At 36.9% G+C, this 24,072-nt stretch overlaps 1 protein-coding gene across 1 annotated transcript in view; it reads right to left on the reverse strand.

Moving 5' to 3' along the window:
* The window catches only part of SH2D1B (SH2 domain containing 1B), a 30,386-nt gene extending 6,749 nt beyond the window's left edge, over positions 1–23,637 (reverse strand). The window contains exon 1 of the mRNA XM_065894139.1: positions 23,381–23,637. Within this exon, the coding sequence (XP_065750211.1) occupies positions 23,381–23,529 (149 nt within the window). The 5' untranslated portion in view covers positions 23,530–23,637. The remainder of the gene's footprint in view (positions 1–23,380) is intronic.
* Positions 23,638–24,072: the final 435 nt, after the last annotated feature.

Here is a 24,072-nt window from a genome sequence, read left to right on the forward strand (position 1 = left end):
GAAGCCAGCCCCACTCATAACTTTGACCTTGTAATTGCCAATATGGGCAACCCTCTCATAATGTGAATTTCATGCATCCCACTCTCTTTCTCCTGCTTCCCGTCTTTCCAGATCCCTTCTCCAACATTCCCTTGACCCCATAGACTTTCCAATCCATTGATCCTACCACTTTTCAGTGTTCTCACTCACATGTCTTCTCTCCCTTTTTTACCCAGTTTAGATTGCTTGTCAACCATTACAATCACTCCCTTCAACTCCTTTATCATCTTTCACTTTATTTCCTTAATTAGCAGAATCCTGATTAAGCCCAAATCTCTACAGCTGTATGTGGCTGGGAGACAGCCATGTTCACTGTTCTCTCTTTAAATGACCACAAACCTCAAGTAGGCTCTTAATGCCTCCAGGTGATCATTGATTTTCCTATTCTCCTCAACAATGATTCTACACCATTTCCTTTCTTCTTAAACCTTCAACCTCTCATTCTTAACTGATGATTTCACCAAAAAGATTAAAACAATCAGAAGAGAATCTCCAGATTCCCATCACCATAATAGCATAATAGCATCTACACACATAGACTCTGCCTTTATTACTGTGGTTGAACTTTGCATGCTACTCTGCAAAGCTAATCCCTCTTATTTCCACTGGTTGCCATCTGCTTTCATCTATTCAAGGACATAATTCTAGCAATTTTTCCTCTCTCTCTGATGTCATTATTATTCTTTACAAAACAGCCAGGGTGCTCCTTTTAAAAACTATGAGTCAGATCATGTCACTCCTCTGCATAAATATCTGGTCTAGTCAATTTTGAAAAAGAAAAAACTGGTGTGTGTGTGTGTGTGTGTGTGTGCACTCAGTGCAGTGCTTCTGTCTTAACAAGTCATGTCTTCTTTTAAAGCTATAATTAAGATAGAGTGAAGTAAGTCAGAAAGAGAAAAACAAGTACTGTATGCTAATGCATGTATATGGAATCTAGAAAAAAAAAGTACTGATGAACCTAGTGGCAGGGCAGGAATAAAGATGCAGACATAGAGAATGGACTTGAGGACGTGTTTTTAGTATAGTTTTTAGCGCTTGTTATCGTTGGTGGATTTGTTTATTGGTTTGGTTGCTCTTTTCTTTTTTTAAAATTATTATTTAAAAAAAATTTTATTTTATTAATTTTTAAATTTATTATTATTTTTCCTTCTTTTTTTCTCTCTCTTCTGAGCCATGTGGCTGACAGGGTCTTGGTGCTCTGGCCTGAGCCTCTGAGGTGGGAGAGCCAAGTTCAGGACATTGGGCCACCAGAGACCTCCTGCCCATCGGCGAGAGCTGTCCCAGAAATCTCCGTCTCAGCGTTAACACCCAGCTCCACCTAATGACCAGCAAGCTCCAGTGCTGGACGTCCCATGCCAAACAACTAGCAGGACAGGAACACAGCCCTACCCATTGGCAGAGAGGCTGCCTAAAATCATACTAACTTCACAGACAACCCCAAACACACCACTGGATGTGGCCCTGCCCACCAGAAAGACAAGATCCAGCCCCGCCCACCAGAACACAGGTACCAGTCCCCTCCACCAGGAAGCCTACACAACCCACTGAACCAACCTCACCCACTGGGGGCAGACACCAAAAAAACAACAGGAATTACGAACATGCAGCCTGAGAAATGGAGACCCTAAACACAGTAAGTTAACCCAAATGAGAAGACAGAGAAATATGCAGCAGATGAAGGAGCAAGGTAAAAACCCACCAGACCAAACAAATGAAGAGGAAATAGGCAGTCTACCTGAAAAAGAATGCAGAGTAATGATAGTAAAGATGATCCAAAATCTTGGAAATAGAATGGAGAAAATACAAGAAACATTTAAAAAGAACCTAGAAGAACTAAAGAGCAAACAAACAATGATGAACAGCACAATAAATGAAATTAAAAATTCTCTAGAAGGAACAAATAACAGAATAACTGAGGAAGAAGAACGGATAAGTGACCTGGAAGATAAAATACTGAAAATAACTACCACAAGGCAGAATAAAGAAAAAAAGAATGAAAAGAATTGAGGACAGTCTCAGAGACCTCTTGGAGTGCATTAAATGTACAAACATTCAAATTACAGGGGTCTCAGAAGAAGAAGAGAGAAAGAAAGCATCTGAGAAAATATTTAAAGAGATATAGTTGAAAACCTCCCTAACATGGGACAATCAAGTACAGGAAGTGCAGAGAGTCCCATACAGGATAAATCCAAGGAGAAAAACGCCAAGACACATATTAATCAAACTATCAAAAATTAAATACAAAGAAAACATATTAAAAGCAGCAAGGGAAAAGCAACAAATAACATACAAGGGAATCCCCATAAGGTTAACAGCTGATCTTTCAGCAGAAACTGCAAGCCAGAAGGGAGTGGCAGGACATATTTAAAGTGATGAAGGAGAAACACCTACAACCAAGATTACTCTACCCAGCAGGATCTCATTCAGATTCAACGGAGAAACTAAAACCTTTACCAACAAGCAAAAGTTAAGAGAATTCAGCATCACCAGACCAGCTTTGCATCAAATGTTAAAGGAATTTCTCTAGGCAGGAAACACAAGAGAAGGAAAAGACCTACGAAAACAAACCTAAAACAATTACGAAAATGGTAATAGGAATGTACGTATCGATAATTACCTAAATGTAAATGGATTAAATGCTCCAACCAAAAGACATAGACTGGCTGAAAGGATACAGAAACAAGCCCCATATATATGCTGTCTACAAGAGACCCACTTCAGACTTAGGGACACATACAGACTGAAAATGAGGGGATGAAAAAAGATATTCCATGCCATTGGAAATCAAAAGAAAGCTGGAGTAGCAATTCTCATATCAGACAAAATAGACTTTAAATAAAGATTACTACAATAGACAAAGAAGGACACTACATAATGATCAAGGGATCAATTCAAGAAGAATATATAACAATTGTAAATATTTATGCACTCAGCATAGGGGTGCCTCAGTACATAAGGCAAATGCTAACAGCCATAAAAGGGGAAATCAACAGTAATACGGTTAGTGGGGGACTTTAACACTCCACTTTCACCAATGGACAAATCATCCAAAATGAAAATAAATAAGGAAACACAAGCTTTAAATGACACATTGAACAAGATATACTTAATTGATATATATATAGGACATTCCATCCAAAACAACAGAATACATTTTCTTCTCAAGTGCTCATGGAACATTCTCCAGGATAGATCATATCTTGGGTCACAAATCAAGCCTTGGTAAATTTAAGAAAATTGAAATCGTATCAAGTATCTTTTCTGACCACAACACTATGAGACTAGATACCAATTACAGGAAAAAAAACTGTAAAAAATACAAACATACGGAGGCTAAACAGTACGCTACTAAATAAGAACATATTTTTATCAAGAGATCACTGAAGAAATCAAAGAGAAAATTTAAAAAATATCTAAAAACAGATAATGAAAACACGATGACCCAAATCCTATGGGATGCAGCAAAAGCAGTTCTAAGAGGGAAGTTTATAGCAATACAATTGTAACTTAAGAAACAAGAAAAATCTCAAATAAACAACCTAACCTTACATCTAAAGCAATTAGAGAAAGAACAACAAACCCAAAGTTAGCAGAAGGAAAGAAATCATAAAGATCAGATAAGAAATAAGTGAAAAAGGAATGAAGGGCACAGTAGCAAAGATCAATAAAACTAAAAGCTGGTTCTTTGAGAAGATAAACAAAATTGATAATCCATTAGTCAGACTCATCAAGAAGAAAAGGGAGAAGACTCATCAACAGAATTAGACATGAAAAGTAACTGACACTGCAGAAATACAAAGGATCATGAGAGATTACTACAAGCAACTCTATGCCAATAAAATGGACAACCTGGAAGAAATGGACAAATTCTTAGAAAAGCACAATGTCCTGAGACTGAACCAGGAAGAAATAGAAAATATCAACAGACCAATCACAAGCACTGAAATTGAAACTGTGATTAAAAATCTTCAAACAAACAAAAGCCCAGGACCAGATAACTTCACAGGTGAATTCTATCAAACATTTAGAGAAGAGCTAGCACCTATCCTTCTCAAACTCTTCCAAAATATAGCAGAGGGAGGCACACTCTCAAACTCATTCTATGAAGCCACCATCACCCTGATACCAAAACCAGACAAAGATGTCACCAAAAAAGAAAACTATCAGCATTGATGAACATAGATGCAAAAATCCTCAACAAAATAATAGCAAACAGAAGCCAACAGCACATTAAAAGGATTATATACCATGATCAAGTGGGATTTATCTCAGGGATGCAAGGATTCTTCAATATATGCAAATCAATCAATATGATACACCATATCAACAAATTGAAGGATAAAAAGCATATGATCATCTCAATAGATGCAGAAAAAGCTTTTGACAAATTTCAACACCAATTTATAATAAACACTCTCCAGAAAATGGGCATAAAGGGAACCTACCTCAACATCATAAAGGCCATATATGACAGACCCACAGCCAACATTGTTCTCAATGGTGAAAAAGAGAAACCATTTCCTCTAAGATCAAGAACAAGACAAGGTTACTCACTCTCACTGCTGTTATTCAACATAGTTTTGGAAGTTTTAGCCACAGCAATCAGAGAAGAAAAAGAAATAAAACGAATCCAAACTGGAAAAGGAGAAGTAAAACTGTCACTGTTTGCAGATGGCATGATACTATACATAGAGAATCCTCAAGATGCTACCAGAAAACTACTAGAGCTAGTAGTAGTTTGAATTTGATAAAGTAGCAAGAGACAAAATTAATGCACAGAAATCTCTTGCATTCCTATACATTAACAATAAAATATCAGAAAGAGAAATTAAGGAAACAATCCCATTTACTATTGCAATAAAAAGAATAAAATACCTAGGAATAAACCTACCTAAGGAGACAAAAGCCCTGTATGCAGAAAACTATGAGACATTGATGAAAGAAATTAAAGATGATACAAATGGAGAGATATACCATGTTCTTGGATTGGAAGAATCAACATTGTGAAAATGACTCTACTACCCAATGCAATCTACAGATTCAATGCAATCCCTATCAAGCTACCAATGGCATTTTTCACAGAACTAGAACAAAAAAATTCACAATTTGTATGGAAACACAAAAGACCCTGAATAGCGAAAGCAATCTAGAGAAAGAAAAATGGAGCTGGAGGAATTGGACTCCATGACTTCAGATTATACTACAAAGCTACAGTAATCAAGGCAGTATGGTACTGGCACAAAAATAGAAATATGGATCAATGGGACAGGCTAGAAAACCCAGAGATAAAACTACACACATATGGTCACCTTTTCTTTGATAAAGGGGGCAAGAATATACAATGGAGAAAAGACAGCCTCTTCAATAATTTGTGCTGGGAAAACTGGACAGCTATATGTAAAAGAATGAAATTAGAACATTCCCTAACATTGTATACAAAAATAGACTCCAGGGCTTCCCTGGTGGCGCAGTGGTTGAGAGTCCGCCTGCCGATGCAGGGGAAACGGGTTCGTGCCCCGGTCCAGGAGGATCCCACATGCCGCGGAGTGGCTGGGTCCATGAGCCATGGCCACTGAGCCTGCATGTTCGGAGCCTGTACTCCACAATGGGAGAGGCCACAACAGTGAGAGGCCTGCGTACGGCAAAAAAAAAAAAAAAAAGGAAAAATAAAATAGACTCCAAATGGATTAAAGACCTAAACGTAAGGCCAGACACTATCAAACTCTTAGAGGAAAACATAGGCAGAACACTCTATGACATAAATCACAGCAAGATCCTTTTTGAACCACCTCCTAGAGAAATGGAAATAAAAACAAAAACGAACAAATGTGACCTAATGAAACTTAAAAGCTTTTGCATAGCAAAGGAAACCATAAACAAGATGAAAAGACATCCCTCAGAATGGGAGAAAATATTTTCAAATGAAGCAACTGACAAAGGATTAATCTCCAAAATATACAAGCAACTCATGCAGCTCAATATGAAAAAAACAACCCAATCCAAAAATGGGCAGAAGACCTAAATAAACATTTCTTCAAAGAAGATATACAGATTGCCAACAAACACATGAAAGGATGCTCAACATCACTAATCTTTAGAGAAATGCAAATCAAAACTAATGAGGTATCACTCTCACACAGGTCAGAATGGCCATCATCAAAAAATCTTCAAACAATAAATGCTGGAGAGGATGTGGAGAAAAGGGAAACTTCTTACACTATTGATGGGAATGTAAATTGATATAGCCACTATGGGGAACAGTATGGAGATTCCTTAAAAAACTAAAAATAGAACTAGCATGTGACCCAGAAATCCCACTACTGGGCATATACCCTGAGAAAACCATAATTCAAAAAGAGTCATGTACCAAAATGTTCACTGAAGCACTATTTACAATAGCCAGGGCATGGAAGCAACCTAAGTGTCCATTGACAGATGAATGGATAAAGAAGATGTGGCATATATATACAATGGAATATTACTCAGCCATAAAAGGAAACGAATTTGAGTTATTTATAGTGAGGTCGATGGACCTAGATTCTGTCATACAGAGTGAATTATGTCAGAAAGAGAAAAACAAATACCGTATGCTAACACATATATATGGAATCTAAAAAACAAGACAGTTCTGACGAACATTGGGGCAGGACAGGAATAAAGATGGTTACGTAGAGAATGGACTTGAGGACACGAAGAAGGGGAAAGGTAAGATGGAACGAAGTGAGAGAGTAGCATTTACATATATACATTACCAAATGTAAAATAGATAGCTAGTGGGAAGCAGTTGTATCCCACAGGGAGATCAGCTTGGTGCTTTGTGACCACCTAGAGGGGTGGGATAGGGTGGATGGGAGGGAGGCTCAAGAGGGAGGGGATATGGGGATATATGTATGCATATGGCTGATTCACTTTGTTGTACAACAGAAACTAACACAGCATTATGAAGCAATTATACTCCAATAAATATGTATTTAAAAAAAAGAAGTGAGGAACTGGCTCTGGAGTCAAGAAGATATTAATGGACTAAAATAGCCCAGAAACAGACCCATATATGTATAAAAACTTGATATAGGACAGAGCTGGCATAGCAGATGAATGAGAAAGGGATAGACTGTTTTTTAAATGATAATGGTAATGTTTTCATGTGTAAACAAATAAAATTGGATTCCTGCTTCACACTCTAATTGAAGATCCAATTATGAAAAAACAAAACACTAAGCTTGGGAGAAATATAAGTGACCGACTTAATGACCTTGAGTTAAGGAAGGAGTTCTTAAATCACAAAAAGTACAAGCCAAAAGATAAGATTAATAAACTCACTATATTAAAATTAAAACTTCTATTTATCAAAATATACTATTAACAAAGTGAAGAAGTCTGCAAGTTGGGAGAAGATAATTGCAACCCTAATATATTGATAAAATGGGAACATTAATGTACAATAAGAAAAAGACAACTTCACTAACAATCAGGGAAATAGAAATGAAACCACATTAGATATAATTTCATACCAGATTGGCAATGATGTAAGAGTTAACTAATTCAAAATATTGGCTGTGATTTGGAGCTATACAAGGTTTTATATACTATGAATTGGGGTATAATTAGATATGAATATCTTGGAGAACAATTTGGCAAAATTTAGTAAAGTTGAAATGTGTATAATCCATGAGCCCAAGTGTCTACTCTTTCGGATTGGCACTATTGAAACAAAACTGATAATGCCAATATTTTATTCCTTATTACAAAACAAAGATCAGTGAAACTGTGTATTTATTACATTTAAATATACTTTAAAAATAAGTATATTATAAAGTACAAATAAAAGTGTAAATTAATGAAAAATACATATTTTCTAATATGAATGATTATTAGATTAACTTAATCAAAATACAGTATTCAAAAATAACACATACTCTATAAAACTTACTAAATTATAATTAATAATGAAAGTTTAAAGTAAAATAGCTTTTTTAGTGCAATTTTGAGATTAAAGATAAAAGAACAAGGGAGGGAGGGAGAGGGAGGAAGGCGGGGAGGAAGGGGTATCAGTGGTGTCATCACTGAGTTCTGAGGCGTTTTGGTGCAAATTTTTCCATCTGTTGGAAAAGTTCTATCTGTTTACACTAGTTGGGAAATGCTAAAGACGTAAGAATAGGCTAAGTAAATTTCCTATGACTTGTTGATCTTCAACAAACATCTCTTGTTCTGCAACTTTGAAAAAAATCTATTATGAACATTTTGGCTCTTTGTGGGAGCTGATATCTCTTTACTGAAAACAAGCTACAGAGTTTGTTATTTAAGACTTTAGTAATCACAGTGATTAACTTTCTAGATTCCAGATGCTTACTGACTGCTCTGAAACAGCCTTTATCCAAACACAAAAGCAAAACAATTAAACAGATAAAAAGTGCTCACCACTAAGTATTTGTTATTTTTCCAACAACCTCACTTCTTTTGAAGTACACTATTTTGTGGTAAAGGCTATGTTTTAATTCTCTAATAATTCTCTTTTAGAGTGGTTTTACTTTTTTCAATATTCAAGAAAATTTTTATGTTTTTCAAAAAACAGACCTAAAATGAATATAGTCTTAAAATTTGTATCCCTGATTTTCCCCCTGTGCTTTTAAGAGTATGGAATGGGGGATGGGGTGACTTCAGGCTGATTCTCATGGGGAGAGAAGAGGAATGATGGGTAGATGGGGTTTAATCGGTGTATGTATTCCTGTCTTAACAGGTCTCAAGTGGTAATCAATATCACAAGAACCTCACTATCTACATACTACATACCACGATAACCAGCCACATGCCACCTCTGCCACCCAGGCTTTGCTCAAAGACTTGGCAGAGAAAGGCAGCTGAATTGATTCAAGGCACCTAGTGCTTCAGGTAAGGCACCCTGGGGTGGGGCATTCCATCAGGGGGAAAGGAGGGGAACCTTTGGAAAAAGTAGTCCATTACTATCGAAACATACTTATCATACCGATTTTTAATTATCCATTTCCTCATCTGTATTTCATACTCGGGCCAGAATCATGTCTGCTTTGTTCACTCTAGCACCATTGCCAATCTTACAATACATTCTCAATAACTGCTGAGTTGCATTGAATTATCTTAATAAGAAATGTGCCAAGTGTGTATGAAAAATCTTACCAAGAGACATAAATGAACAAAATAAAAGGAGGTGGAATGTTTTTGAATGGAAAGACTGACTACTGTGAAAATATGAACACTTATCAAATTATATTTTAATTTGTATTTCTACCTCCAACCTGCCCCTGAACTCCAGACTCATTTTTTCTACCTAACATTAACTACTTAACATTAACTACTTAACACCTCCTCTTGGATGTTAGATATTTCAAGCTTAACGTGTCCAGAACAGTGTCTCCTACATACGAACAAGTTCTGTACTGAGAGTGCGTTCATAAGTCCAATTTGTTCGTAAGTCCAACAAAGTTAGCCTAGGTACCCAACTAACACAATCAGCTATACAGTATTGTACTGTAATAAGTTTAAGATACTTTTCACACAAATAACACATAACAATCAAACAAACAAAAATTTTTAATCTTACAATACAGTACCTTGAAAAGTACAGTAGTACAGTACAATTGCTGGCTTCCAGGGGCTGGCATCGAAAGAACAGGCAAGAAGAGTTACTGACTGGAGGAGGGAGAGGGGGTAGGAGATGGTAGAGCTGAAGGATCGTCAGCAACAGGAGACGGAGGGCAAGCTGCAGTTTCACTCATGCCTGACGTTGATGGCACAGGTTCTGGTTCCTTGCTGGATTCAATTCTATCTACCCTCTTGAAAAAAATGATCCAGTGATGTCTGGGTAGCTCTTTTTTTCTCACCATAGACGACACGGTGGCACTGGATTGCATTCTGAATGGCTGCTGCAACCTTCGTGTACCATTCTACATTCAGGTCCTATGCCTCAAAAACTAACAGTGCCTCCTCAAATAAAGAAAATTCCCTTGCCATTTTCTGTGTCGTGAATCTCTCCTTAGCAGTACCACCTACATCACCGCTGCTTTTATGCTTGCTACCAGACATCCTGGGCTTGAAATAAAGATACTGTACTACTATACTCTATACAGTACTGTACAGTAAAGTACACAAAAGCACAACCACTTGTAGAGGATGCACGCATGTGGCAAGGTACACCAGACATGTGAACTAACTTACGTGATTGGACATGCCAACACATGTTTACATCTTTGAAAGTTCACAACTTGAAGGTTCTTATGTAGGGGACTTACTGTACTGGTATATACATGTGCCGGATATTTTCTGTATCTCCAGATCCTCTTTCTAACTTTCCCCACTCTGCTCTGTGCTCTGACCTCTATGGGCTCCCTTGCTCTCAGGCCTCTGATTGGGTTCAGTCAGTGGGAGACACATATATAAAGAGTATACACAGAAATGGATATTAGGATGTTAAACCAAGAAGGATAAAGTAGCTGATTTACTTTGTTATACAGCAGAAATTAACACACCATTGTAAAGCAATTATACTCCAATAAAGATGTTTATAAAAAAGAGTATATACAGAAATGGATATTAGGATGTTAAACCAAGAAGGATAAAATAGAAGATTTGTTGGCTGAATTCATAAATAAAGGCACACTCACCCAGGATTCGGAATTAATGTGCTAGCTCATGCACTGGGGAGTGACATAAACATTCTGCTAGACTGGTTAATTGAAGCATGGATTTAATGATGGCTCACATTCAATGGAGATCAAAATGCCAAAACTTCCCTGGAATTCTATAGAGAAAGGAATATGAAAACTCAGGAAGATGGGAATATTATAATAAATCTATTAATGCAAACTGTCTAGTTATTCCTCACCCCCATTCAAGGTGTCTGAAGGTCAGCACCTTCATGATGAACTAAAAAATAAATTGTGAGGAGAGAACCAGCATCTTTGAAAACTGTATCTCTGTGCTGTAAGCTGGAGTTGACAGTGGGAAATCCTGAAATGGTTGGGTGCCCTGATTTTAGTGGAAATAATGGGATCGAGGAATAGTAGAGGTTAGGTGTTAGCACTCAATGAGAGACAAAGACAGCACAATTATCATAAGCCAGAGGGATGTAACAGTGTAAGAGCAATTTGCTGTACAGGGATCTGTGGTGATGTTTAATTGATTCACTGGATTCCAAAGCATAGAATGATGGACAGCCTAAAGTTCTGTTGGATATAAAGTAAGCAGAGAACTTCTAGGTCTTGTGGCACAACACTGACTTGAGTCACAGAGTAGGGATTCTTGGATGTCTTACCCAATTTACAGATTTAATCCAGTTGACAGACTCAGATCCCTTTTATGGAGAGTGGTGTTGGGTTTCTGGATTCCTTTAAGGAAGGAATGTGACCACACTTCCCCAAGCCTTTTCCAGAACGTACAACATTTACTAGGGGCACTGTGTACTGAGAAAAGGAAAAATACCCAATGTTTTTTAGGGTTATTTGATACTGGCTCTGAACTGACAGTAATTTTTGGAGACTCAAATGTTCCCATGATCCAGCAGTCAGAGGTAGAACTCATGGGAGTCAGGTGATAGAAGAAATCTTGGCCCGAGTCTACTTCAAGTGGATCCAATGGGACCACGGGACCATCCTATGGTTATTTCCCCAGTTCCAGAATGCACTTACAGACTTAGGAATTGTCAAAATCTTTTCATTGGTTCTTTGAATCATAGAATGAGGACTATTGTAGTGGAAAGGACAAAGCAGAAGCTCCTATAACTGGTTTCATCTGCCGAGACAGTAAACTAAAGCAATTTCACATCCCTGGAAGAGATTTCTATACTAAGGGCACCATCAAATCATGAAATGTACGGTGTGTTGATTCCTACCACATTCTCATTTGACTGACCTATTGGCCAGTGCAAGCACCAGATATATCTTGAAGAATGACTATGGATTATTACAACCTTAATCAAAGGTTATTGTATTTTCAACTGCAGTTCAACTGTGCATATTTTTGTGGATAAAATAATCACAGATCTGGCATCTAGATCTAAGAAAAGCTTTGCTGTAGATCAAACAAAATCAACTTATCTAGCTATCTAGCTAAAATTCCTAATAGCAAAGTTGTCAGAACCAGTTGCCTTCATTTGATAAGAATAAGAGTACGCAGTCATGGCCTTATCACACAGATGTGTCAGTTCTCTTTCTGTGGCATAATATAACACAGAAGGACATTGATTATATTAATATCCTATAAAATATGATGTTGGTTCATTTCTGGGTCTGTTTCTATTGATTAACGTTTCTCCTCTTTATGGATTGTAATTCCTGCCTCTATTCATGCTTGGTAAATTTTGTTTTTGTTGTTTTTAGGCTGCACCATGCAACATGTGGGATCTTAGTTCCCCAACCAGGGATCGAACCCTTGCACCCTGCATTGGGAGCATGCAGTCTTAACCACTGGACCATGAGGAAAGTCCCCACACCTGGTAAATTTTGATTCGATGCCAGAAGTAGCAAATTTATCTTTATGGTGCTGGATATTCTCATTTTCCTATAAAGATTCTTGAACATTTTTCTAGGGTGCAGTTAAGCTACTTGGAAATAGTTCAATCTTTTGGAGACTTGTTTTAAATATTTTTTAGGTGATACAAGAGCAGCCTTTAGTTCAGAGCTAATTCTATCCCACTACTGAGTCAATATGCTTCTGATTATTCTAACTGAGGTCCGTGAATTATAAAATTTTCTACTCTGGTGAGAATACAAACTATTTCCAGACCAGCGTGAGCTCCAGAGATTGTTCCTTTGGCTTTTAGGGTGATTTTTTTTACCCAGCCTGGTTATTTACCTCATGCACATGAGCTATTCAACACTAAGCTGAAGATTCAAGGAACCCCTCTGCAGATCCCAGGAGCTCTTTCTTAGTGTATCTTTTCTTCTGTGTTCTCACCCCCATAAACTCTAGGCACCTTGGCCTTCCTGGACTCCTAGCTCTATTTCATCAACTTAAGGAGACATAAAGCTCTACCTTGGTAGACAAGGACATTAATACAGTTGTTGTTATTATCTCAGATGTTCAAGAATCTAGAGAAAAGAGAGCTTGCTAAGTAGAAACATGGATGATATTAAAGAAACACCCAAATTAAACTTCTAGAGATAAAAACTACATTGTATAAAATGAAGAATTCACTGGATGGGATTAGCAGCAAATTTCACATTACAGCAGACAGAAATTAGTGAACTTGAAGACAAAGCAATAGAAACTATCCAAAATGAAAATCAGAGAGAAAAAAAGACTGAAAAAAATAAACAGAGAACCTGTGAAATGTGGAACAACTTTGGGTAGCCTAATATACCTGTAATTAAATTCCCTGAGTGGGAACAAAACTATTTAAAGAAACAACAGACAAAAATTTTCTAAGTTTGATGAAAATTATAAACCCACATGTACAAAAAATTAAATTCACCCCAAACTCAAGAAACACAAGAAAATTACACAAAGGTACATCACAATCAAATTGCCTAAAACCAATGATAAAGAGAAAATCTCAAAATCAATTGAAGAAAAAAAATACATACCTACAGAAGAACAAATATAAGGACAGCAAACTTCTTATCAGAAACGCTGCAAGTCAGGAGACAGTGGAACAAAATCTTAAGCGTATTGAAAGAAAAAATTAACCTAGAAACCTATATCCAGGGAAAATCTTTCAAAAACTGAAGGTGAAAAGAAGACATTTTCAAATACACAAAAGCTGAAATAATTTACACCAGTATATATGCACTACAGGAAATGTTATAGGAAGTCCTTTAGACAGACAGAAAATGGTACCAGGTGAAAATCTGAAACAATACTAATATTTCTCAACTAGGAGTGACTTTTGGCAATGTCTTGAGATATTTTTAGTCATCACAAGTTGCACAGGGCATTCCCCTCAACAAAGAATTAGCTGGCCCCAAATTTCAATAATGCCAAGGTTGAGAAACCCTGGTACATGCAAAGGAAAGAAGAGTACCAGAAATAGTAATTATGTGGGTAAAGGAAAAAATATTTTTCTTATATTTAAAATTACTTTAAAAGATAATTGATTGCTAAAAGTAAAAGTAATAACAATCTACTGTAGGGGTAATAAAATATATAGAAATAAAATGGATGACAATAAGAGCACAAAAGCTTGATTAGAGTGTGGGAGAAATGAAAGGATATTATTGTAAGGTTCTTGTATTATAGGTGAAGTGGTATAATATTACTCAAATATAGGTTATAATAAGTTAAACATGAATACTATAAATACTAAATAAACTACCAAAAAACAAAGAATTATAGGTAGCAAGCCTGCAAAAGAGATAATTTGGAAATAATTTAAATATTCAATCAATTCCAAAGTAGGCAGAAAGGGGAAAAGAAGAACAGATGGGACAAATAGAAAATAAATACCAAGATAGTAGATTTAAACACAGTCATATTAATGATCACATTAAATACAAATGGCCTAATCATCCCTATTAAAGGGAAGTTATTGTCAGATTGGATAAAAAAGCAAGACTCAGGGGTATGATTCTTACAAGAGACCTGATATAAAAATGAAAACACAACTAGATTAAAAGTCAATTGATGGGGAAAGTATATACTATTAACACTAATAAAAAGAAAGCTAGCAATATCAGCTCAGAGCAATGACTATAACCAGTAATAAAGAAGCGGGGTTTTCAAAAAGATAAAGGGGTCAATTAATCGAGAGGATATAACAATTCTAAATGTTTATGCACCTAAATGTTTGTTTCAAAATACATAAAACATACATGTTTTTCCCAAAAAGATATACAAATGGCCAACAGGTACTTTAAAAGGAACTCAGTATCTCTAATCATCAGGGAAATTGAAATCAGAATCACAATGAGATGTCACCTCACATGTGTTAGAATGGCTATCATCAAAAAGACAAGAGATATTAAATATAGGTGAGGATGTGGAGAGAAGGGAACACTTGTGCACTGTTGGTGGGAATGTAAATTGGTGCAACCACTATGGAAAACAGTATGGAGGTTCCTCAAAAAAGTAAAAATTGTGATCCAGTAATCCCACTTCTGAGTATACAGTCAAAGGGAATGAAAACAAGATATCAAAGAGATATCTGTACTCCATGTTCATTGCAACATTACTCACATAAGCCAAGATAAGGAAACAACCCAAGTGTCCATCAACTGAGGAATGGATAAAGAAGATGTGGTATATATAAACAATAGAATATTTTTCAACCATGCTAGACAGAGAAAGATAAATGCTGCATGGTATCACTTAAAGGTGGAATCTAGAAAATTTAATCTGTTGATTAACAGACAAGAAACAAAAATTCATACTACCATTTCAGTTGATGCAGAAAAATACTCTCAGCCCTACTAGGAACAGGAGGGCTAAAGATGTAGTTAGTGGGAAAAGATTGAATACTTTTACCCCAGGATCAGAAAATGACAAGGATTTTTTGCACTCATCACTTCTATTCTACATTGTTTTGGAAGTCTTAGCTAGTGCAATAAGGCGAGAAAAAAATGGAACAGAAAAATTGGCATGGAAGAAATAAAATCATCTTTAATTGCAGATGGCATGTAGAAAATCATACAGAGATTCTACAAAAAAAGCCACTGGGCCAATAAATGAGTTTCAGGATACAAGTTCAGTATATGAAAATCAACTGTGTTTCCATTCACTTGCATTGAACAAGTGGAAAGTGAAAATAAAATAATTTAAAATTTTAAATCATTAAAATCTGATATCATTTAAAATAACATCAAGTGTGTGAAATCTTCGGGATAAATTTGACAAAAGATGTACAAGACCTGTTACAAAACATTTCTGAGAGAAATTTTAAAAGATATGAATGAATGAAGAGATTAAACTATGTTCATGGATCAGAAGAATTAATATTACCATGTTAGTTCTCCCCAAATTGATCTCTAGACTCATGCAATCTCAATCTAAATGTCATCAGTCTGTGTGTGTGTTGGTCGGGGGGAGTAGTTGAAAAGCTGAATCTAAAATGTGTACGGAAATGCAAAAGGCCTAACATAGCTAAAATAACCCTGAAAAAGTTGGGTGATTTCAACCATCTTATTTCAAGATTTATTATAAAGTGATAGTAATCAACACAATACAGAATTTGCATAAAGACAAAAAAAAAGATCCATGGTGAGAGCTTAGAAATAGATCCAAACTTATATAGTCAATAGTTTTTGTTTTTTACAAAGGCACAAAAGCAATTTATTGGTATAAAGGATAGTCTGTTCAACAATGAGCTGGAACAAATAGGTGACCATATTTAATAAAACACCAACCCCAACCTTACCCCAGATTGCAAAAATTAAATCAGAATAGGCTACACTAAATGTGAAAGTTAAAAGTATACAACTCTAGAAGAAAACAAGGAGAAAATCTTTATGAATTTCATTAAGCAAGGGTTTATTATATACAACACTGAAATCACAATTCATGAAAGAAAAACATCATAAATTTGACTTCATCAAAATCAAGAACTTCTGTTCTTTGAAATATACTGCTAAGACAATGAATAAAACAGAATGTTTTAAGACTTTTAACTTCTGGCTTTCTCACTGGTCTTGATTGGAGTGTGCATCCATATAACCTTTTGTTGTACTAATTTGTCAATGTGTGTAAAAATGTTAAAATGTTTAGGATATTATCCTGAGGAGAGAGTTGGGCAAACTCTCAAAGATGTAAGCACAAAAATGTTAATCTTCTCAAATTACATTGGGTCCATTGGACCAAACTGGAAATAACCTAAATGTATAGTTTATATATAAATTATGATATATGCAATCAAAATAGTAAGCAATCATGAAAGGATGATGTGTATTGGCTTTCTTTGAAGTGGAAAGATACCCATTATACACTGAAAAAAAGGGTTGCAGATGATCATATATATAATGAACCATTTATGTACATATATAATATTTGCTTATACATGCATATGAATAGAGAACAGTCTGGAGAGATTAGAAAAGGTGATTTCTGAGTGGTGAGACTGAGATAATTTCTGCTTTCTTTTTTATACCTTTATCAACATTTGATTTTTCTAAAACAACAAAAAAGTTTGAATTTTTTTTTTTCTTTCTGAACTCAAGTCTTTCCAAAGATCTCAGAACCTGAGAGCTGGAAATGACTCTTGGGTTCTCTCTCATTCACTCTTTCTGTTGTTTCCTCCTCAGTGAGGACCTGCCCTAAGTCAGGGCTTGGGTTCTTCTCATCTGCAGCCTTCCTATATATGACTACAGAAAGTCCCTCCTTTGCCTTCATAACTGCAGGTGAATTCCTTGCATCTCCGAATATCTATTCCATTTTGACTCTCCTGATTATAAAGCCAGACCCAGTTCCAACTTCTAACACTCACAACGTCGCCTACACAGACAGTGTTTTGCACATTGGTGTTTTCATGCTCTATCAGGCTGTGAGATCAAGTAACATTTCCTGTCCATGGTTACCATATACGTAGCTTTCTGGTCAGTGCTATATGCTGCTGGGCCAACTCTCCTCTGTGACTTCCTTCCTTTATTTCTAACCTTCTCCATAATATCTTCATTTAGATCTGTGAAAGCATGAAATTTGGCATATTGCCATTCTAACACAACAAAGAAGAGAGGGTAGCTCATTTCTAGGAAGCAGAATGCAAATTCTACATGTTAGGATCTACTGCCAAGCCCTCAAGTCCCCTGCTTGAGCACTTTATAACACAGTTCCAAGGGGACCACATTGAACACATTTCAGTGGAACTGGGGACATTGATAAGAGAGGGAACATAACAACATATTAACAGGTTGACCTTGGACACTTTAGTTAATAAGAAGCTCCATTTCTTTTCCCACAAAATAGAGATATATCACCTATGGAAGATGGCTTTGCAAAAGATAAATGAGGTAATTGATGTAACATGCTTAGCACAATTTTTGACTCATAGAAAGCACCTTCATAGTGGCTCTTGCTGCACAGATGTAGAAAGTCTAATACTTGTGTTGTAGATAATTTTGGCTTTGCTTACTTAGGGTTGTACACTGGAATACGAATTGCTTTATGTGACCTTCTCAGAGGAATCTGTCCTGTACCCAACCTCAAGAAGACTCTTTGTCCCTCCCTGTAATACCCCTCTGTTTTGTTTTCACTATATTGTCTCCTCTCACTGGAATGTCATTTCATGAAGGCAGGACTAGTGCCTGTACTGTTTATCACTGTCTCACCAATGCATAGGAACATGCCTGGAACATAATAGGCGCTCAGTGTGTGCTTGCTGAATGAGTGAATGAAGCTTCTAGTCATCCTCCAAGTCCCAGCTCCCATGTAGGCTCTCTACTCCTTGATGAATGAATCACTCCTTGCTCTCAGTCATCAGTTATCACACACGTCACAGGGTCCTTTTACTTCTTTATTTTCCCCACTAGACTCTGAGCTGTGTTGAAGGCATCAACTGAGTGTCTACCATAGTGCTTGACATGGGAGACTTTAAATAAGTGTTGAACAATAACAACTGAATGGTCTGTCTGATCTTTGTGACAACAAAATTTCACAAGAATTATGAAAAAGGCCGTTTTGATGGGGACCATTTGATCTGAGCCTTAAGCCTGAGGGTGCCTGAAATTTTGTTTGCCTTTCAGTGACATGGGCAGGGAAGAGGGTGAGCCCTGATCAAGTGCAGGTGTTTAACAAATATTTATTTCTGCCTCTCCATTTGATTAGTTATTATTATTTGTATTACATTTCTCAATGAATTTTGCTTTGAATGAATATATAAGCTAACATGATGTATCACAGAGCAGTTGAGCATAAATGTCAATTTTTAAAGAGAATCCCACTGTTGACTATCTACCCTGAAATCTTGACCAAGGTCTCTCCTGTCTCTACCACATCTCCTGCAACTTCTTCTAATCTCCATTCGCACTGCCCGCCCCACTGTAGCTAGTCCCTCACCATCTCCCATCTGCATTGCCATCATCATGTGCCAGCTTCAGTACACTCTCCTTATTAGACTGGAGTTCCTAAAACTCAGCACTAATCTTGTCATTTCCCTGCTTAGAAACCATCCATGTCTCCCCATTAGCTACAGAGTCATTCTTTTAAGACCCCATAATATTACCCCAAACTGACTTTTCCAAAAGTTGGTTTCCAAACTACCTTTCCAGAACCCTGTATGATTCTTATGTGTTTTAAAATATCCTATTTCTAGACCTATGTTCCTGCCTTTTCCCCAACCTACAACGCCTTCCATCCCATTTCTGTGTAACCAAATCTTATCCACTCTTTTAAATCCCAGCTCAAATACCACCTCCTCTAAGAAAACTTTCCTGCTCATCTCCTCTGTCCTTGAATTTGTATAATATTATCTTACCCTTACTTTATTTATTTACATGTTGAAAAAAATTGCAAGTCCCCTATTGGAATCCCCTTAGAATCTCCCTAGGCCTTAGCACAGTGTTTGAATAGGTAGTAGGGATTCACTACATTTTTATAAACATTTTTTTAAATTACCAAAGTAATGCATTCACGTAAGCATTTAAAGTGTGCAAAAGTTATCAAATAAAAAGAATGAATCCACAACATTTTTTTCCTATTTATTCCTCCTAAATTCCTCAGCTGTAACCACTATTATAAATTTTATATAACTTTCAAAAATTGTTTATGAATATACAAGGATATAGGCATACTTTTTTTTTTTTTTTTACACAGATGGGATCATACTTTGCATCTTGCCTTTTTCACACAACAATAGATCTTGGAGTATTTTTCATACCATATATAGATTTACTCAATCTTGTTAATGTCAATTTGCACATACGTATGCAGTAATAACTATAAGATACGTTTTTATTAATGAAATTTTGAGTCAAAGGTTATACCTGTGCATTTTATGTTTTGACCACATTTCTATTCAAAGAGGCTGTATTTAGCATGTGCAAGCACTTCTGCTTCCCAGCAGTTGAATTTCCCCTGGGTATTTTCATAGTTTTAATTCTAAACCCTTGAAGAGGTAAAAATGGTATCACATTATTCTTTTTTTTATATAAATAAATGTATTTATTTATTTATGGCTCTGTTAGGTCTTTGTTGCTGTGCGCAGGCTTTCTCTAGTTGTGATGAGCAGGGGTTACTTTTCGTCACTGTGCGCAGGCTTCTCATTGTCGTGGCTTCTCTTGTTGCGGAGCATGGGCTCTAGGTGCACAGGCTTCAGTGTTTGTGGCACTTGGGCTCTGTAGTTGTGGCTCGTGGGCTCTAGGAGCACAGGTTCAGTAGTTAAGGCGCATGGGCTTAGTTGCTCCATGGCATGTGGGATCTTCCCGGACCAGGGCTCGAACCCCGGTCTCCTGCGTTGGCAGGCGGTTTCTTAACCACTGCGCCACCAGGGAAGCCCACATTATTCTTTTAATTTGTGTTTTTTTAGTTATGAGTGAGATCTAGCATTTTTTTATCTTTCTTTTTCACGTTCCATTTCAGAGAATCTCCTCCTCTTGCATTTTATCTAGTTTTCTATTGTTTTTTAAAAGCTTCATTATATGTTAATGAAGTTTTGATTTTTTCTGTTTGTTTGTCAATAAGTTTTTTTAACAACAGTTTTTTGTTATAATGGTCATATTTAGCAATCTTTTCTTGGTTTCTGTGTTTTATATCTTGTTAGGAAGTCTTTCTCAATTCCAGGAATATTTTTTAATAGTTCACGTTTTCTTCTAGTACACACAGTTTCATTTAGAAAAATAAGTTCTGTATTAGAACCAATTTGAATTAATTTTACTTCAAGAAGTAAGATAGGGATTCAGGTTTATTTTTTTCTAAGTGACCAGCCAAGTGTCCCAACACAATTATCACTCATCTTTTCCTCATTGATTTGAAATGCTCTTTTACACATATGCTAAATTCCATACGTATTTGGATTCATTTCTACCAGATTCTATATTCAATTCCATTGATCTCTCAGTACGAAACTCTTTTAATTACTGTAGTAGTTACTGCAGTCTTATAATGTATTTTAATATTTGGTATTAGTCCCCCCCCTTTTTTTTTTGGCGGTACGCGGGCCTCTCACTGCTGTGGCCTCTCCCGTTGCGGATCACAGCCTCCGGACGCGCAGGCTCAGCGGCCATGGCTCACGGGCCCAGCCGCTCCACGGCATGTGGGATCTTCCCAGACCGGGGCACGAGCCTGTGTCCCCTGCATCGGCAGGTGGATGCTCAACCACTGTGCCACCAGGGAAACCTCCCCTTTTTTTAATTAAATATTTTATGGCTCTCTGACAGGTTCCTTGTGTTTCATTTCCCGCCTGGATAAACTTTACTATCTTTGAAGAAAAAATTTTTAATTCTGTTGATTTTTCACTGGAAACATACTGAATTTATGATTAATTATGGTGAACTGATATGCTTCCAAACTGAATCCTTCCCTTCGCTAAAGTCTTCTAGTAAGCTCCCCAGGAGCTGTTTAATTTTGTACATTTCATATTACATTTATCCCTGGGTATTATTAATTTTTTGCTGTTGTAAATGAGATGTGTTATTATATTTACTTACTGGCTATTGTTTCTGTATGAAAAAGCTATTGATTTTTTAGATTTCAATAATATAAGCAGATATCCTTATTGGATTTTCTTAGTTTTTAGTAGTTTTTCTTTTCAGTTAAATCTATATTTCACAGGTATAAAGTCAGGTCAACTGCAAATAATAATAATTTTGCATCTTTGTTTTCAATTTTTACCTGTATTTTCTTTGACTAATTACACTTGCTAACATCTCCTGGAAAATGTTACATAGTAGTGCTTATAATGAACATCTTTGGCTCATTCATGATTTGGGGGGTAACTCTTCTAGTGCTTCATCTGGCCTTTGTTTAAGGAAGCACCTCTCTAGTTCTACATGGTTAAGAGTATGTAAGTGTGTGTATGCATATGCACACATGAGTGTGTGTTTAATTGAGGGGTTGATGCTGAATTTTATCTAATACCTTTTAAGCAAATTTGAATCAGCTATGCAGTTTGTAACCTCTGACTTATTAATATGTAATTAAACTAATAATTTTCCTATCAGGGAACCATCCTTGATTTCTTGGATTGGACCATACTTGAGCATAGTATTTTCTCCATTAATGTTTTACTGGCTTCCATTTTGTTAGTAGTTTATTGAAAATTGATAGTAAATGAAATTGAAATTGGTCTGTAGTTTTCTTGTGTCTGTGTGTGTCTTTTTTCTAGAAAAAAAAAGTTTTACCTTCATACATAGAAATTGAAAAAAATCAGTAAGAAGACGAACAACTCAAGCTAAAAATGGGTAAAGGATATGATTATGGAATTCTCAAAAGAGGAATTAACAATGGCTAAAAATATATGAAAACACCCTCAACCTCACCTGTGACTTGAAAATTCAAACTGCTAACACCTTAAGGCTGCCTTTCTTATATCTGTATTCCCGATATCATATAGAGAAAGAAATATATCCCTGTCTATTCTGTTAGTAATGACAATCTCTTTTGTCCTTATAGCTCCCGAATTCTAAGAAGCCCTGAAGTGCATCCATGGAGATACTTGGATTTTAATTTCTATAACAGGTAAAGAAAAATTTCAGTGGTCTCCACAAAAACAAGAATCTTTAAAGACAGTAGATTTCCCCTGATATCTGTTCAGGATTGCTTTCTAAACTGGGCTAAACAAGTTCCTTCAGCAGTGTAGCTCTGATGCTCTGACTTGGACCTGCATACAGAACTCAGCCCCTTTGGAACCACCAGATGAATTGTTACACAACCAAGTTGTTTGAGAAATCCCAGGTCTCTGTTTCTTCATCTATAAAATGGTGGCTTGTCTTGATAGGCTAAAAGCAGGATGAAAGGAGATGATGTACGCTGAAGCTTTTACAAATCCAACGAAATTTGAAATATTATTAGTATTTTAAGAATCACAAGTGGAGCCAGCAGAATCCATGTAAAAAGTTGGCCTCTCAGATAAAAATTTTATAAAGGGCACCTAGTCTTTTCCATACCAAATAAATCAACCTCTATAGGAGAGGACCTTTCTCACATGGCTACCTTCTCTGCCTCCCCGCTCCACTCCCATGCTGCCTGCACTCTTCTCCTCACCCCCACCCCCATTTCTGCTGCTTCACAGAGTGTGCTCATTGCTTGTATGGCATTTGCACCAGGGAGAGAAGGGCAGGTGGAGGAGCTTGGACAGACACGTTCCTTCCATCCCCTCCTGGCAGTCTAACTATTTCTCATTCTGCTCACTGGGGCTGCGAAGTCAGTGAAGTAGAATTTCTTTTCTACTTGGTTATCAGTCCTACACTTAGCGTAAGGTTCCATATGTGTGGAAGATGAGGCTACTCACGAGACACAGAGGCACAGGACTCCGGGCATAGACTCACTGTCTCTTAACAGAAAGTTGCCGTCCACCCCTTCCTTGAGCAGCAAGGTCTCACAGTCTCGCTTGGACAGAGGGCCGTGGTAATAAGGCAGATCCATGGTGAGCGCTCTCATATTCCAAGTTCAGAGACAACTCTGAGGAGAGAAGAGGAAGCAGTTGGCCTAATGAAGCCTGTGGAAATACCTCTTCCTTCTCTGACTTGTGGGAGTGAGATGAGGTTACTTGTGGGACTCAGATAGTTTCACAAGATTCAGGAAATGTGAGAGGTGGGGTAGTGAAGTGACCAAGACTTTTCAGCCTGTATATAGACCAAGTATGACTCATAGAAGTGGGTTAAAGTGCATTTGGGTACACACTGGAATCAATGATATTTATGGCTCGAGCTCAATGCCAAAGACAAGCCCCCCAGAACTGGGTTGCAGCCTTGTATATCACCCTAAATCACCAGTTTTTACCTTCTCTGGCTCATTGCATCCCTTCCGGGGATCACATCACTGATTTTGGCTGAAATGGATGCCCATTTTCTGCTGAAGCTGCCTATGATTATGCTATGCTTAGCTCAGAACAGGTGCTCACAAACCGTTCAGATGCTGAATGAATCCAAATATGTCCAGACTCAATGGAACAATTGAGAAGGTAAGATGGGTCTATGGGTC

This window comes from Phocoena phocoena, chromosome 1 (assembly GCF_963924675.1).
Source record: "Phocoena phocoena chromosome 1, mPhoPho1.1, whole genome shotgun sequence".
Taxonomy (NCBI): Eukaryota; Metazoa; Chordata; class Mammalia; order Artiodactyla; family Phocoenidae; genus Phocoena; species Phocoena phocoena.